This window comes from Podarcis gaigeae, assembly GCF_964106915.1.
Source record: "Podarcis gaigeae genome assembly, chromosome: 1".
Taxonomy (NCBI): Eukaryota; Metazoa; Chordata; class Lepidosauria; order Squamata; family Lacertidae; genus Podarcis; species Podarcis gaigeae.
The window spans coordinates 42,801,955-42,818,786 of record NC_139678.1 but is presented as its reverse complement, the minus strand read 5'-3'; the positions used below and the strand labels follow the sequence as shown (position 1 = coordinate 42,818,786).

The 16,832-nt window shown below is 41.9% G+C and overlaps 1 protein-coding gene across 3 annotated transcripts; it reads right to left on the bottom strand.

The window, feature by feature from the left end:
• Positions 1-3,912: 3,912 nt before the first annotated feature.
• RAD51 (RAD51 recombinase) lies at positions 3,913-16,293 on the bottom strand. Of its 3 annotated transcripts, none has more exons than XM_083745272.1 (10): positions 16,145-16,293; positions 15,409-15,522; positions 14,760-14,897; positions 14,415-14,532; positions 13,677-13,768; positions 10,797-10,891; positions 9,607-9,720; positions 7,162-7,291; positions 6,893-7,014; positions 3,913-4,732 (listed from the first exon to the last, which is right to left on the bottom strand). In XM_083745272.1, exons 2-10 carry the CDS (start codon positions 15,508-15,510, stop codon positions 4,609-4,611), a joined length of 1,035 nt encoding a protein of 344 aa, XP_083601398.1. In that variant the 5' UTR covers positions 15,511-15,522; positions 16,145-16,293; the 3' UTR covers positions 3,913-4,608. The 3 variants fall into 3 exon arrangements, with proteins under 3 accessions (XP_083601398.1, XP_083601397.1, XP_083601399.1); XM_083745271.1 differs by having other exon boundaries at positions 15,409-15,543; positions 16,145-16,290; XM_083745273.1 differs by having other exon boundaries at positions 15,409-15,519; positions 16,145-16,279.
• Positions 16,294-16,832: the final 539 nt, after the last annotated feature.

The following is a 16,832-nucleotide window of genomic DNA, read 5'->3' as shown; positions in this document are numbered from 1 at the left end:
TTTTATTGATAATTTTGTAGTTTTATTCTTTTTACAAACCACTTTGAAGTTTTCTTACAATCAAGTGGTGTATAAATCGTGTGAAATAAAGAAAGATACATTTCCATTAAAAAGCAAATGAAATCTATAGTTCTTGGACAACGATCCTTCCAGAGCAACTGTTGTATTTTATTTAGTACTACAAAGCAGGTGTGGGGGCATGGGGTGTTAGGGGAGGGGTTCCTCTGCTGGGGAACATGCTTTGCTCCTTCTGGGTAGTTTGTCCACCCCCCCCCCCCGTACTCAGCTCTCACCTGTGGCCCCCGAAGCTGTCAGCATCCACATCAGTGAAGCTGAGAGTGGGAGTCTTTTCGACTGGGCAGCCCAGGACCTCCATACACACTGCCCAGGCTTGCGTCCTGGGAGGCCACTTTGGAGCTGCACTCCATTGTCTCTCAAGACAGACGGATGTCAACAACAAAGCAGGTACAGTTATGACAAGGAAGACAATTGAGAAAGGATTGTCCTGTTGTGACAGCTGAACCCAACAGCACAATATTGAAGTTCTCAGTTTGTCCACATAGGAAAGAAAAGTTTCACAAACAATCATAATATAGACTACTGCACAAAGCTATTTCATTTAGCAGGACCCTTGCCAACATCAAGTTGTATAAATTCTTACCATGCCAGAGGCTGTTCACCTTGGAGACTTGCTGTGGCTATGGGTATGAGATTTAGACCCTCTCCCTCAGATTTTCAAGGGCCACTGAGATCTTGCTGGACACTGCTGTAACCATAATGCTTTCCAAGGCTCGGGCCTCTCTCTCAGGACGAACCCATTCCAGGGCAACCCTGACCTTCATAAAGAAAACTCTCCCAGGGGCTCCTGCTGGCTTCTCTGGGATTGGCCGTGTTACTGAAATGGAATCTCTTAGCACCCATCTCCATCACTTCAGACACTGAGATCTGAACCCAACTCCCTTTCAATCAACTGAGGGTCGTGGAAAGTGTTGCTTCAGGTAGGCACCAACCGTACTTACACCGGGAGAAACATGTGCACAGAATATGGAAAAAAGGGTGCAGGATTATCCCCTTCAGCCTGCATTTTCCCCCAGGTAGATTAACAGAAGGTGCCACCACTTCCCTTGTGCTATTTAACTGGATACTTTTATCACCCACACTACATTTCAAAGATACATCTGTGCCCTGGAAATCAATAATCATAGTGGGTGTAGCATGCAACTACTGTATAATGCATGGGTGATATCTCACATGGTAAGTCACACTCAAGACTAGACCAATTGAAGTCAATGGGCTTAAGTAACTAAGCCCATTGATTTCATTGGGTCTTCTCGGAGTATCCCTAATACTGGGTACTGCTTATATAAAAATCTTCGCAAAAATTAAGAGATTTCTAATTCATGCCATCAATCTCCCTATTTTTAGGCCAATTAAGCCAACATATGGAAAAAATTATCATATGCTTCTGAAAAGCTGGGCAAAGAACTAGACTTCTCTGACCACACACAGTGTCAAATTCAGCCAGCTCTCTGCCCGCAAACTTGTTACAAGATGTGGATTTTCTTTCCAGAAATTATAGAACAGATTTCTCAACGCTAACTCCCTATTTCTTCATCCAACTGAGATGCTGGCTCAGTTCCTCTGGCTCTGCGGTTCCTCGACATCTCACATATATTAGGCAGCAGTTTAATTTGTGTACAACATGCTAATTGTATACCCCATGGTGTTGCCAGTTTTCTTGGATATGTAGAGCAGATGTGTTAGACCTCCAAAGAGTGGCAGCAGGATGTTCGTGACTGGTAACTAAACCAGTGTACTCAAACAGTTTGGGTCAGTTTAGGCAGCAGGATGCCTAGCCTCTTCTCCAGCTGTCAAACCATCCTCGGGAGAAAAACACAAAACCAGAAACTCATGTTCAACACATGGAGTTTTGATTAGTCAAATTTCTTTAAAACCCGTGCAGTCCTTAAGAACTGGTACAATACATTTAGGGTCTCAGACTATTTGTGTATCGGCTAATTTCTGATTTTTAAAGTAAGTTACATCTAAACATCTGTTTAGGTTCTAGTGAAATATTTCTGTTGCCATTAAAAAGCACTACCTGCACATTGTGTAGCCTTTGCCCGTAATCAGGCACATGGGGCAGAAAAATAGTGAGCAATTCAACTGCTAATCACCTTGCCATGTGATAGGAGACTCTGCACTAAATTGGAAGCATAGGAAATAAGTTTTCCAAAAGACAAAAACAATGTGGTGCAGAGGAACATAATGTAAGAAGAGGATTAAGACTAAAGACCCATCTAGTCTAGCTTCCGGTTCTCATCGAACAGCGAACCGGATGCCTCTAGGAGGCACACAAGGGAAGCTTCTGTTGTCTTTGTGATTGCCTTCATCTACAGTGCAGACACATGGCTGTACAACCCAGTGATAAGCAGAGATAAAATGCACATTATGTAGTATTTAGCTAGTTGGCATCAGATGAACTGCAAACATATTTGACCCCTGAAAACATGGCCCACTGAAATATATGAAACTTGAATGTAACTTAAAACTTAAATATTAAAAAACAGGCCCACTGGCATACAACATAGAATTTACTTAACACCATTTTAGGAAATAAAAAATGTCATTCCCTTTCCATTCTACATGATTTCTGTACCTGAAAATTCCAGCAAAGCTTTAATTTACTGCTGCATTTATCATTTGTTTACATTGCCACAGTATTTCAGCTAGACCTTATAAGACTGCAGATAGTGTTGAATGAATTGTGTAAACCTTTGAATTCAGTTTTTTAAAAGAACGCCAGTTGTTTCAACAAACTCTTTACTGCTGCAATTAGTTATGATAAGGTTGGTGTTCACTAGGTGTAGTAATGGAGTTCACCTGAGATTCTAAAAGTTAGTGTTATTAATGAGTCATAGTCTCTCTTTTACACTACTCTGTGAATGCCTGCATGCTTAAAACATGTGTAGGGTATTGGCTGGAACAATTAGATGTGTAGTTGTTATTACACAGATAGTAGAGAAGCTCAGGAAGAACTTTGTGTGCTGTTTTACTAAGGCTCTCATTAACACCTGTGGTTGTTTTCCTCTGTTTTTAAGATGAAAGTAAGAAAAAAAACCAATGTGAGAAGCAATCACAAAAATGCAAGTCTTATGTGCATATGTGCTATGCATATTGCAGTATTGACGTTTTGCTTACCCATTATGTAACAGCATTTTTAATGATACAAGCCCCTCAGCAAAAGTGTCCTTCTTGTAGGGAGGAGGTCTGAATCTTAAGTGCTTATTTAAAGCTCTGGTAAGTAATGCTAAATGGGCTTTTGTTTGTGCTCTGGGCAGCTCATGTCTACCTTGCTTGCTTTTCACCCACTAGACCTTTGTGAAAATCCACTGAATTTGTAGAAGTTAAAACAATGCAACTCAGTGCTCCAGGGAAAGATGAGAGCTCTGGGGCAGAACATTTGTTTTGCATGCAGATGCACCTGGGTTCAACCCCTGCCATCTAAGAGAGACTCTATGTCCAAAGCTCTAGCTCAGTATTGTGTAGACAATACTGGGCTAGAGGGACCAATGGTTTGACTCAGTATAAAGTAGCTTCCAACATTTCTAATCCAAAGCATACAAATGAAATGTCTGCATTAGAATCATTTTGATTTTTCTGTTGCAAAGCATAACAAACTTTGCCTACATTATTCTTTCATTAGGATACACATGTAATCTATGTCAGAGGTTGCCAACATGGTGCTCTCCAGATACTGTTGAACTATACTTCCCATCTTCCCTGACTGTTAGGCCATATTAGTTGGGGCTTACAGGAGTTTAAATATGCTTTCCTGTACATTTGTGTTTGCCACAGAGCAATGAATAAGAGTAAGAACACAACAGGCACCCACTGCTAAAGTCAAACTGCTAGGTGTGTATGATTAACTTTAATTAAATCAAATTGTCCAGAAAGTATTTACAAGCAGAAGATAAAGATGCAGAGCACATCTCAGCAACACTGTTACATAGAAAGATGCCAAGCTTTTCCGGGTTGATGCAAATAACATCTCAATTTACAGCAGTGCAAACAGAGTAATAATAAAAAATTAATTTCAGTTTCTGTTCTAAAGATGTAGAGCTATCAGTTCAAACAGGTTCTCTGCTAATGCCTTTATTAAAAAGCCTCTAATCTGAACTGGCAGCTGCCTGAATTTTAGGATAAGCAAATCTCCTTTACTGAACATACTTGTTCCATTCTGCTTTGGCATCAGTCACTATAACCAGGAAATGTTCAGTATTTCATACTTTCTGTATCCATAAGCTTTGCACACATTTTGTAAATGTTTAAGTTGTTTCTCACCACATTACTGTATTAAACAATGGAGGGATCCATCACGCCGACAAACATCAGATGTGGGTCAGCAAGACAAACAGTCCTTGAGGTTTGTTTTGCAACTAGTTGCAGCAACACCAGCAGGAGTAGTCAGTCCAAGTATAGTGTATGGAAGCTTTCTCTGGCAGTCTGAAGCCTAAAGCTATGGTGGAAGAATCATCTTGAAGGATCATATGGAAAGGAGAGCCTTTTTTGACCACTCTCTTCTTGCACATTGAAATATGGTATTCTTCAGTCTTTAGCATCTCCTATTCCATCAGGATTAATAGCAAACATGGCTTCTGCTTCAGGGAGGCAAGGCGAATCATAGATTTTGCATATTCTAGTTTCACCCCGACCTTTTCTCAAGTACAGCCTGGCAGGAAGAAATTAATGCATTTATTCAATTGCAACTGTTTATCTATTTAAAGTAAAAATACTTAGCAGCCATGCGACTCCAGATCAATTATCTACAAGTTAATTCTCCCCACCTGTGATAAATTATTGTGAATTAAGGGGGTGAGAATGGGTAAGTGAGGCAAAGAGCTTATTCTCACAGCAGGTTGAAAATGGTTGCAGCATTCCTTTCTGAGTGGGAAGGCAAGCAGGCAGGCAAACAAACAGGGACGAATATTAATATAACAACTCACCTGCTGAGTTGTGAGGATTCCTTGTTCTCTACTTCCTTCCTCCTCTCCCCCCCCCCAACTGAGCAGTACTCTCTCACAGAGGAACAACAGGAATTGAGGTCTATAGACTCAGGTCTATTTATTTCCCCTTTGAGGGGGTGAAGCAACCTGATGTCTTCTAGAACTTAAGGCTAGAAAACAGAACAGGGGACAATTCTTTCTTTCCAGTTAGGTGAGAGGCAATTTGCAGGCATGTACAAATGCTGAGTTACATTCAACATGCAAATTTTATCTTTCAAGTAGAGATTGATATATGACGCAACATCCAACTGTGTAGTCTTATCATATTCAATAATTCACAGTAGTTTGTGTCTCACTGCTCCCTGGTCAGCTAGCCTGCTTCATAATAACTTAATCAGAAGTTATTTTGGAACAGGACAGTTAAGGAGACCATGAAAGGTAGCTCCTCCCAACCCCAGACAAGCAAATGGGGATTCACAGTAGAATGTTACAGCACATCTCCAGCCACTTACAGGAGAACTCCTTCAGCCTGGAACCTCATAGTGCTTTAGGTTGGGGGCTTTCATGATGTGTAAAAGGAAAAAGGACACTTTTTTTCTCCTCCACTTTTCTGAAACCTTCTCTTGTTGCGCTATAATGTGCTGAAGAACACTAGTTCAAGGCTAGCAGCCAGCATGAAACCAGTGTTTTATTGCTGAGGGGTTCTGGGGAATGAGATTGGCGGGGTGTGGTATAGATGTTCTTTCTGCCTTGCTTCCCTTTTTAGTGCAAGAATGACCTGACATACATTCTCCTCCTGCAGTCCTAAGGGCTGAAGCAGACCAATTCCTTCCCTCCATTTTTCTTTTACTTGTATCTATTTCAATGGTCACTCTCAGAATTCAATTGCCCTTAACATTCTATAGGCCCTGAATAGTGTTCATTGGTTTATGTTTACAAATATTTCTTTTAGTTGGCAAACTAATATACTTCTGCATACCAAGGGAGTTGCCTCAAGAATGCAAAAAACCACTACCTTCATTTTGGGTGGCCCTGTTTGCTTCCAAATCATAGGACCACCCTAGCGTGAATCAGGTGGCATGATGGAGCAACTTCCTAGTGATAATTGCATTTATGTTTATATTAATTTCTCATAAACACCTTCACCAATACCACCTGGCAAGTCAACTGTGAGGCCTTTCTATCACATTCACACTCAGCAACTGCTTTTCTGTCTACATAACCTTGAGGCTATATCTGCCAAGTACTCTCTGAAAGCTGTTTTAGAGACATAGTGAGAAAAGACTAACACAGGCCACCTACTGATGAGAAAGGGTTACTGGAAGCACACGACTGCCAGTGCTTCTAGTTTGCACTGCATCTCTACTACTATTCACAATCCCTACCATCAGGTTTCACCATAAATCAATTTAACAGACCCAACACTGTTTGAAAAGTGTGCCCCTCCCTTATTTTCCTGTCATATCTGTCCATCAAACAGTTCTCAGCCGATGTCCTCTATAAACCTATTGAGATGGCTGGTTGGCACAAAGTCACTCAATTCTGGCTATCCTTGAGCTCAGGACCTTTTTTTTTTTAAGGTACACTTGATACAAATCTGGCCATTTTTAGGAATTAGTTTGTGGCTTTATATCTTTAAGCCATCATGTTTCAATGTATCTTACATTTTGGTAAAGCTGTCAACTGCTTTGAGCTAGGGCACAAACTGAAAATGATGATCATATCAACTTTCGAATTCTGCCTGAAGAACAAAACCTGTTCTTGCTCCAAGAATGAAACTACTAAGCTCCACATATAGACCTCCAACCATATAAACATTTCACACTTGGTCAAAGGATAACCTGAAAAAATAATGCAGACAAGAGACTAATAATATGACATTTTACCTAGTTGTTGAAGCATGTGCAATGATATTTCCTCCAATAGGTTTCTTGGGATCTGCAGCAAACATTGCAGCTCCATCTACTTGTGCTACCACCTGGTTCGTGATGACTACTGCCACACCAAACTGCCATAGAAAAAAACACGTGATCATTTTTAATTTCTTTGATGTAAAAATATTTTCCAGTGGTCTGTTCCTATTCACCAGTATAAGCGTGTCCAGAAACACTTGCCCTGAACTTTGCAACTGGAAGAAAAATGACTATTAATTTACCTCATCTGCAATTCGAAGCAACATACGTAGAAATCTGGCCAAATGCATCTGTCTGGCTGACAGTTCACCACGGCCAGAGTAATCTGTCCGGTAAAGGGCTGTAGCACTGTCCACTATCAGCAAAGCATACCTGAAAGAATGCAACAGGTGGGCATTACTATGCATAGATTTCCACTCCTGGATGGAAGAGATTAATCTTACTTTTGTGTGCAGCTTGGCCTGTCTTAAGCAACTAATTTATCTGTCAGAGAAAAGATGTATCTGTAACCACACAATCTTTACCTAAAATCATATTTGGTTGAAACAAACTCAAGCTCAATTGCCATCTTGTTTTCTCTCTTTGTATTCACTAAATTCTAAAACCTTACTGTTTGTCAGAAATTCTTACTGATGACAACCCATCTTATTCCCTCACGGTAATACTACTTTAAAACTATAAAAGATGAAACAAGTTATTGTAATTGGCTAAGCAATATGAGGATCAATACCTGTAGTTTTCTTTCTGTAAAAAAGGTATCATTGTTCCATGAAATATTTGGGAGAGAAGGAAATGGCCAACTTGTCAGTGGTATTCATCTTGTCAGTGGTAGTAAGGGGTGTTATCTATTTTGCTGCTTAGAATGTGGCTTATTGACAAATCAGCTGGCAACATTCTAAAGAACTATTTTAACTAAATACAGTAAGTTCTGTGAGATCCAGTGCCACACTAATGGATGTGTTGGGACTTCCTCTTCCTCCCCCAGCAATTTGCTCCTGAGTCCCCCAACCCTCTGGAAAAGGTGAGGTGGTGATGGGGTGGGTGGGTAAGGGGAATCGCATTTGCATGAGAAGAGGTTTTTTGCACAAGTGAGCCACTTACTTAAAACAGTTATTTAGAAAGCAAATGTAAGTGTTATTAAGTATCCCCCCATAAAAACAGCTTTCTAACTTTGTATTTACCCTTATTTAATGCAGACTCAGCTCTTCTATTTATAACTAAAGCATCTTACAACAAAAATACAATAAAACCAGAGTAAAAATCATTTAGTTAAAAATGGAAATAATAATAATAATAATAATAAATCAGAGCAATAAAAATAGAACAAATACACTAGGTTTAAGAAGAACTGCAGATCAGATCTTAAAAGCCAGCTTAAAAAATAGATGCAGTTATATATGTCAAAGAAAAATGGGGGCAGAGGAGGAGAACACTGGTGAAACTCCATTTTAGGGAGAGCGAGTTCAATAACTGTGTGTCTCCACCAAGGTATGCCTTCAATAATCTTATTTACTAGAAACTGTTTTGGTTCTTAGTTATTCTAAAAGTTTTGTTTGCCAGTTAACCTTGTTATTGGATAATACACATTCTTTCATTTGTGAAGAAAATTGGTTATCCAACTGGATTTTGCCAATTCTCCCCCTTTCCTCATGCAGCCCCCAGTAGTACTTTCTATGCTGTTCCAGAGGGTCCTCAACTGATTTCTTAGACCAGTGGTTTTCAACCAGTGTGCCACTGCACCTTGGGATGCCTTGAATGGTCAGGGGTGCTGTGGGTAACAATGGCCTAAGTCCCTCTTTCCTTCCCTCTGATGCCCTATCGCGTCTCTGCCTCCCAAAGGCTTGCACAGCTGTTTGTTGCAGCAGCCCTGGCTACAAGCTCCCCAGGTGAATGGTGCCTCTGGGGCTGGTCAGGGTGCTGGTTGCCAGGAGCTGAGGTGGCCTCGGAGTAAGCAAGCAAGCAGACAAGGGAGCCCAACCAGCCAGCCCTTGCTGTTGGGAATGGACAGACAAGTCCCAATCCCCTGTGGGGGAATGTGAGGAAGCACCTCTCTTTGGGGCGGGGTGTGTGTGTGTGTGTGTGTCAGCAGCGACTACCTGGAGGACTCCCAAGGAGAGGGGACAAGAGAGGGGGCTGAGGCAACACTCCACAATAGAGGGTGTTTGAAAAGCGGTGAGGGTTTGCTAGCTCTGCAGGCAAGGGTTGATATAAGTGGGCTCCTGAGCCAAATTGGGGCGACACAGAACAAATGTAGTTGGTCAAGGGAGCCGTGAACTCAAAAAGGTTGAAAACCTCTGCCTTAGACCCATTCTAGTGCAGACCCTACCCTGTTTTAAAATAGAAACACAACCTTGAGTGGTACATGACTAAGGTCTGCATATGGATGGTGAGAGTGCAATTCTATTAGTTCTACTCAACACTATTAGTTCAGCCCCAATCAGCAGCTTCTGATACTACAGGCAATGGTGAATTTGAATGGGGGTTACATTCCTGAGCCCTGTGTGTATTGGCAGGTCACATAAGCAAACCCTACCCCCTCTTCTGCCCATCTCCGGGTTGCCGTGATGTGTGCAGTTGCAAGTCAATTGGTCATTGCCTTTACCATGGTTTTCATCTGCTCTGTCAGTTGGAGTTGGGCTTAGCAGATACACTTTCTTAAAGAATAAAGTCCCCTCTACTGAGGTTACCTTGATTCAGTCATCATAGCAGATGCTTGGTAAAGAAGCTGGGTCTGATGGTCTGTGTTAAATCCTCGTGCATATGCCACATTATCAAGCACATCACTGCCGGATAAGCCATACCTAGGAAATAAACCAAACAAAAGAGAATGTGATTCTGTCTAACAAAGTGGGAGGCATTATAAGACACCTTTTAAATAAATCTAATCAAAGCTTGCTTGACAAAGAGTATCTATTGCTACTTCTCCCCAACACCATTTCCACCATATTGTACTTTGAATAAAAAGAACTCTTAATAAAGGAAACTTTGCTTTTTAAAAAAGTACTTCCATGTTATATGTTCCATTTACAGTGACACCTCAGGTTAAGTACTTAATTTGTTCCAGAGGTCCATTCTTAACCTGAAGCACCACTTTAGCTAATGGGGCCTCCTGCTGCTGCCGTGTCGCCAGAGCCCGGTTTCTGTTCTCATCCTGAAGCAAAGTTCTTAACCTGAAGCACTATTTCTGGGTTAGCAGAGTCTGTAACCTGAAGCGTATGTAACCCGAGGTACCACTGTATATTGAACAGCTTTTCTTTATTACCCTTCCTGCTGCTCTCTGCAGATAATTTTGTCAGATTTCTCTGCTTTGTTGCATTCAAGCTTACAAATGTGCACTTTTATTCAATCCCCTTTAAAGAAAACTCAAGCTTTTAAAGTTTGCCCAGGAAGCAATGTAACTATCATGTTAATTAATATAACTATCACTTCTCCAAGTCCATTTTTGTAGAAGCATGTAGCCAAATCTGTGTGACTTTTCAAATAGTTTTCTTTTTCAAATAGCATATTCTCACATTTAATCTAATTAATTCTGTTTATATGACTGTGCTGGGTAGACTGTGGTTTTAATGTAGTGGCTATTTGTAATGTTCTGAGGTGTTATAAAAGTTTTAAATTGTGCTTTTGTATTGTTAGTGTTATGCTTGTCCCTTTGTGAGGAGATTCATCTGAAAAATGGAATAAAAATCTATTAAACAGGTTTGACCCGAGCAAATGATATGTCACTTTCACTGGGAAATGTTTAACAATAAATCAAGTTCACTATGGACTTGATACTGAGTACCATGCATTTATTTCATCAACTGTCAGTAGATGGCAGTATTGTTATAGAATCTTCTACAGAATTCTGGATGCAACACCAATTATTCCAACAACAGACCTCTCAGCCACAGCAAGCAATCGCTCTGGACGAAATGTGCCCTCTGTGTCAATGTACATAGCCTTCCCTTCAGCACCGCCTCGATCAACAGGGAGCTAACAAAAAAAGGGTGGGAATCCAGTTAGTCACAACAACGTTTTAATCTCTGGGAAACTTAAACCTAAGAGCATCTTTCTATAATGTGCATACAGCTTAATATGTTTAATTAAAGTATTATCTCAGGATCATGCAGGAACAGGGGAAAAACATGTCTGCAATTCTAGACAATCTGAGAGACAAAAGTAAAGATTGTGATTTTGCCACCAATGCTTAGATATATTTTTTTTTTTATTTTTTTTTATAAGGACAGTGAGAAAGATAGTGAGGAAAAGGGTATATTAGAAGATGAACGCATATGAGAGGCAAGTCTAAGGGAAACATTAGAGGATGGCAAAGCTGCAAATAAAAAATAAACCCATTATATGAACAGTAAATTTTAAACCTTAAATAAGTTACCGTATTTTTCGCTCTATAACACGCACCTGACCATAACACGCACATTGTTTTTAGAGGAGGAAAACAAGGGAAAAAACATTCTGAATGAAACAGTGGATGTATCATTTTTGGGCTTCATGCTGTGGCCACAGACATGTGATCTGATGGTGAATTTGGGATGACCCAATGCAAAGATCCTGAGAATCCCTGTGGATCCATGCTCTGTAACCACGTTTTTGCACCATTGCAGCCCCAGGCAACAGTGGGTGCGTGATTTTTTTGGTGCAGGCTGTAGCCATGGACATGCTATGTGATCTGATGTTGAATTTGGGGTGACCCAATGCAAAGATCCTGAGAATCCCTGTGGATCTATGCTTTTTAACCACGTTTTTGCACCATTGCAGCCCCATGCAACAGTGGGTGCGTGATTTTGGGGGGGGCAGGCTGTAGCCATGGACATGCTATGTGATCTGATGGTGAATTTGGGGTGATCCAATGCAAAGATCCTGAGAATCCCTGTGGATCTATGCTTTTTAACCACGTTTTTGCACCATTGCAGCCCCATGCAACAGTGGGTGCGTGATTTTGGGGGGGCAGGCTGTAGCCATGGACATGCTATGTGATCTGATGGTGAATTTGGGGTGACCCAATGCAAGGATCCTGAGAATCCCTGTGGATCCATGCTTTTTAACTACATTTTTGCACCATTGCAGCCCCAGGCAACAGTGGGTGCGTGATTTTTTGGTGCAGGCTGTAGCCATGGACATGCTATGTGATCTGATGGTGAATTTGGGGTGACCCAATGCAAAGATCCTGAGAATCCCTGTGGATCTATGCTTTTTAACCACGTTTTTGCACCATTGCAGCCCCAGGCAACAGTGGGTGCGTGATTTGGGGGGGGCAGGCTGTAGCCATGGACATGCTATGTGATCTGATGGTGAATTTGGGGTGACCCAATGCAAGGATCCTGAGAATCCCTGTGGATCCATGCTTTTTAACCACGTTTTTGCACCATTGCAGCCCCAGGCAACAGTGGGTGCGTGATTTTTTTGGTGCAGGCTGTAGCCATGGACATGCTATGTGATCTGATGGTGAATTTGGGGTGACCCAATGCAAAGATCCTGAGGATCCATGTGGATCCATGCTTTTTAACCACATTTTTGCACCATTGCAGCCCCAGGCAACAGTGGGTGCGTGATTTTGGGGGGGGCAGGCTGTAGCCATGGACATGCTATGTGATCTGATGGTGAATTTGGGGTGACCCAATGCAAAGATCCTGAGGATCTATGCTTTGTAACCACATTTTAAGTGGGGAAGGAAGGAAAAACACAGAAGGGACAAGGAGCAGGAGAGGGGTGTGCAGAGAAGCAGCTGGCTAAGAATGCAGGAGAGGGGTAGGGAGGAAAGGAAGGCAAAAGTTTTCCCCTACCCAAGCCAGCCAGCCATCTCTCTCTCTCTCTCTCTCTCTCTCTCTCTCCCCCTCCCTCCCCCCCCTCTCTCTCCCTCTCCCCCAGCAGCACCGGAGCTTGCCTGGAGGGGAGGGGCTTTCCCTGCTCTTTGTTCCGTTTCAGCAAACACAGCAAGGAAACAGAGAAGGGTGGGCAGTAAGACCCTGAGGCAGAATGCAGGAAAGCAGCCGCTTTCTCTTTTCAAGTTTCGCTTCTCTGTGCAGCGTGCAGCCCCGCGATTTGATTTTTGCTTGATTTTTCGGCTCCAGGGACCACACATTCGCTCTATAACACGCACAGACATTTCCCCTTCCTTTTTAGGAGAAAAAATCTGCGTGTTATAGAGCGAAATTTACGGTATTTAACAAAACTTATGGGACAGACGTAACCAGGTAAACTCACACATTGATTAAAATTGGTTAAGAAGCCCTGCTCCACAACCCTTATTTGAGAGGTATCATCTCCAAGGGATAGGAATAGTGTTAGGGTGTGCTTATCCTGGAAGTTGAAAGCTGAACTATCCATTTGAAGAAAGATCAGGACCTGGAAGTTTCTGTGATTAGGAAACACTGCAAGGAAGTGAGGGAAGGGTGTGTTTTGCACCTTGGAACCCCCTCCCCCCGCTATAATCCTCATTCCTATCAGCTGCTTTATCTAAAAGTGTGCTGGATGCATTTGCCACATCACAGCGAACACAAGTTTTAAGAAGAGTTCATCAAGCATTCTCTTTCTGCAGATTGCACTTCCTCCCATCTCTTTGCAGGGGTGCCTTTGCTCAGGGGTGCCTAAAGTTTCAAATCTAAGTCTGCTAAATGTCTAGCTCAGCCTTCAGTATCACAAGATCTCATGCATTGTCTTTCTAATCGTGCAAATTATACTTCAATTCATTAAAAAATGCATAAAACAGGGGGGGGGGGGAGTTTATTTTTTTTGTCCAGTACTTATGTAAACCACTTACCTGGCAGGTTACTGCCAGTGTGAGACACAACTGAGTCTTTCCCGTGCGGAATTCCCCAAACATCTCCGTAATAGACCCAGTTTCTATTCCTCCTTTACAAGAAAGAAATGCAACATACTTCAGATTCTTATCAATAATCATATAAACAGCAATGTCAGAGTATCACAGAACTCTTGAGGACAGAATTTTTAGATTAAAGTTCTTAAATGACAAGTAAATTATATAACAGCCACTTTTTAATAATAAAATGGGAAGAAAAAGTATTTAGTACTATTCAACTAGATGTACATTTCTTTGTGAAGTTACTATTGAAATTATTTTTGAACTGGTTTCCCAGCTATGGAATGTGATTTATAATGAACAAATCAAAAATGTTTTGTGAAGCAGGGATACAGATCGCCCTAGTTTTAAGGAGGCATGTTTACTCAGAAGCTCAACTGATTTCAACAGGACATACTCTCAGGTGAAGTGTCTATAAGGATCCAGCCTACATAGCACTTTGAAGCTATATAAGTGAGCTATGTGCATATCATACTTTATAAGCTGCTGCATGAGTGTTTGTTATGATCTTTATATATATTAGCTAGCTCTCTACACCACCTATGAAGGCTATGCCCTGAAAGGCAGCCCGTAAACACTTAAATATGCATTTTATATGTACGCCCATATTTGGTTTTGTATTTATAATGTGTGATAAAATTACATTAAAAAAATCAAGGGTTACACCAAGATATATACCTTGAAGCAGTTTATCAAGTTCTTTGGACCCAGTTGTGATTTGAATGATCTCTGACCTCTGCTGATGAAACTCTGTTGCTGTGGTGAATCCCATTGGCACCAATTTTGCTGCTTCTGCCTGAGAAACACAGTAAAATCAAAATACTGAGTAATAAACACCTGCATCCCTATATTAAAACTCCCACTCTTTCTGTCGCTAGGATTGTTTATTCCAAACTATACTATAATAAGACTTAGAAAAAGTATGCATTCATCTCTTACTTGAAAAACTTTCAAAGAGCCTTGTATTCCCATAGCCTCTTGAAAACAATATATATATATTATAACAGTGTTAAGTATAATTACCAGGATTTTATCTGCTTTAGCTTCACTTATGCCTTTAATATTGAGCAATTCCTTCTTTGGTGCATAGGCAACAGCTTCAACTGTGTGAAATCCAGCTTCTTCTAACTTCTTCACATCATTGGCATTAATACCACATTGCTATACAAGACAATATATATTATTCAGTATGAAACATTACGATTCTTGAATAAATCACTTCAGTTGCAGCTTATCACATTTTAACATAATTTTGTACTTCTCTGGCAGTAAGTAGCATTGAACTCAACAGGTACAGTAGACACACATGGGGTTTTGCTTTAAGTGTTAACTCTCACTTCATGCATAATATTGCTTCTAAAAACATTACATTTTAGAGTTGGATACAATTGATTTTAAAATTGCTATATTTTCATTCCTTCAAAGACTGATCAGATAAACAACTTTCAGTAAAGTTTTAATAAAGTTGTCACTGGCAAAAAGCAGGTCTCTGAGGTACATATTGCTGTGTATATCTGTGCCTGTGTATATTTTATTAAAAATGATGTGAGCAATTGCAATGAATCTTGTACTTTAACATTTTAAAGATTGAGTTACAGAAAGTTTGGGCCACTTTAGACATTTAATCGCAAGCGTGCATTTTATAACCTTAAGTTCCCCATTGGTCACATACCTCTAGCCGTGAAATGGGCTGAGGACCAAAGCGTCCCTCCTCTGTTGATGTTTCTAGACTTTCATCTTCCTCACGTTGCAATTGCATGGCCATGGCGCACATCAGTCAATGCTCCTATATCAAAACAGGAAGTACCTAATGCAGGAGTTATGCAATTTCAGTGATGTAATTTTTTTGTAAACAACGATTTCATCTTACTGCTACAACCTTATGGTCACACAGGACGCTACCACCACTACTGTAACACCAGAGAGGTTCGCTCACTCGCTTTGGAGTAGGTGTGCGCTTAACCCACCTTCCCACATTTTGTATTCACATTTTATTGGCGAACTGCCACGTAACAGTTTTCAACTGTAACTGCTTCCACGTGTTTGTTTTTAAGCTTGCCTCTGTTTTTAGAGCGCCTAAATTGTTTCAGGGTGTTTTTGCTTTGTTAACTGCGCTTTCCCTGGGCTGCACGGGGAAGAAAGGCGGCGCATAAACCGCAATAAGCAAACAAGGTAGCGCAGCAGAGGCAAAAGCACACGGAACAGGAGGCCTCGCAAGCAGCTCCTTATTCCTTAGCTTCTCCGTTTCTCAGGTAGGCCGGGAAGCCCGAGCCCAGCCCGCTCCCTGGGCCTTTCAGTGACCCAACAACGACAGACGCCATTCGGAGGGGGGATGGCGGAGAAAGGCCGTTTCTACGTCCCGCGAGGGCGAACGGGAGGAGGACGAGAGGAGCGGCCCACAGACTCACCTCCGCTCACACACTCCGGTCCCTCCGTCCCCGTTCCGGATTCAGACGAGCCCGCCACTGCGTGACGCAACGGACGCGCACGCGCGTAGCGACGTCTCGGAAGGGCGGAGGCCTCCAGCGCGCATGCTCCCTTTCCCGGGTTTGGCGCTCGTCCGGGGCTCGTTAGCGGATTGTAGCGGGGCGGGGCCTACGCGTGCCTTCCTCTTAAGCCACGTCCCGCTCCCTTCAAAAGTTCTGAGGCAGCCTTTCTCAACCTGTGGGTCCCCAGATGTTCTTGAACTACAACTCCCATCAACCCTAGCTAGCAAGGCCAGAGTTCAAGGATGATGGGAGTTGTAGTCCAACATCATCTGGGGCGTTGGTAGATTTCAAGGGACGGGTCCACTCAGGGTAGTAGTTTAGACCTTGTAGTCACAGCAGGTTGAAGAGGTCTGGACTCAGTGGCCGCATCTGCAGAACACATATTGGGGAAGAGAGGAACCTGAAACCCAAACGCTACCCCTGGTTGTTTCTCCTCACACAATTCACTCTTGGAATGTTGACGCACAGGCACATGTGCGCACATGTGGCTTTAAAATATAGTATATGGGGTGTTAAAGGAGGGGTAGTACCTCTGGTGGGGGCTGCATTGTGCTCCTTCTGGGGTAATTTGTCCCAGGAGTGCCAACTTGAACAAAATATGGGGGGT

Bases quoted from the DNA above. Each gene is read 5' to 3' on its own strand.
- RAD51 (XM_083745272.1), bottom strand. From the start codon at position 15,510: ATGTGCGCCATGGCCATGCAATTGCAACGTGAGGAAGATGAAAGTCTA. The intron at 10,892-13,676 runs GTAAGTGGTTTA...TTTTTTTGTTAG, and splicing joins CACTGGCAGTAACCTGCCAG to CTCCCTGTTGATCGAGGCGG. The intron at 4,733-6,892 runs GTAAAATGTCAT...TCTTCCTGCCAG, and splicing joins GCACATGCTTCAACAACTAG to GCTGTACTTGAGAAAAGGTC.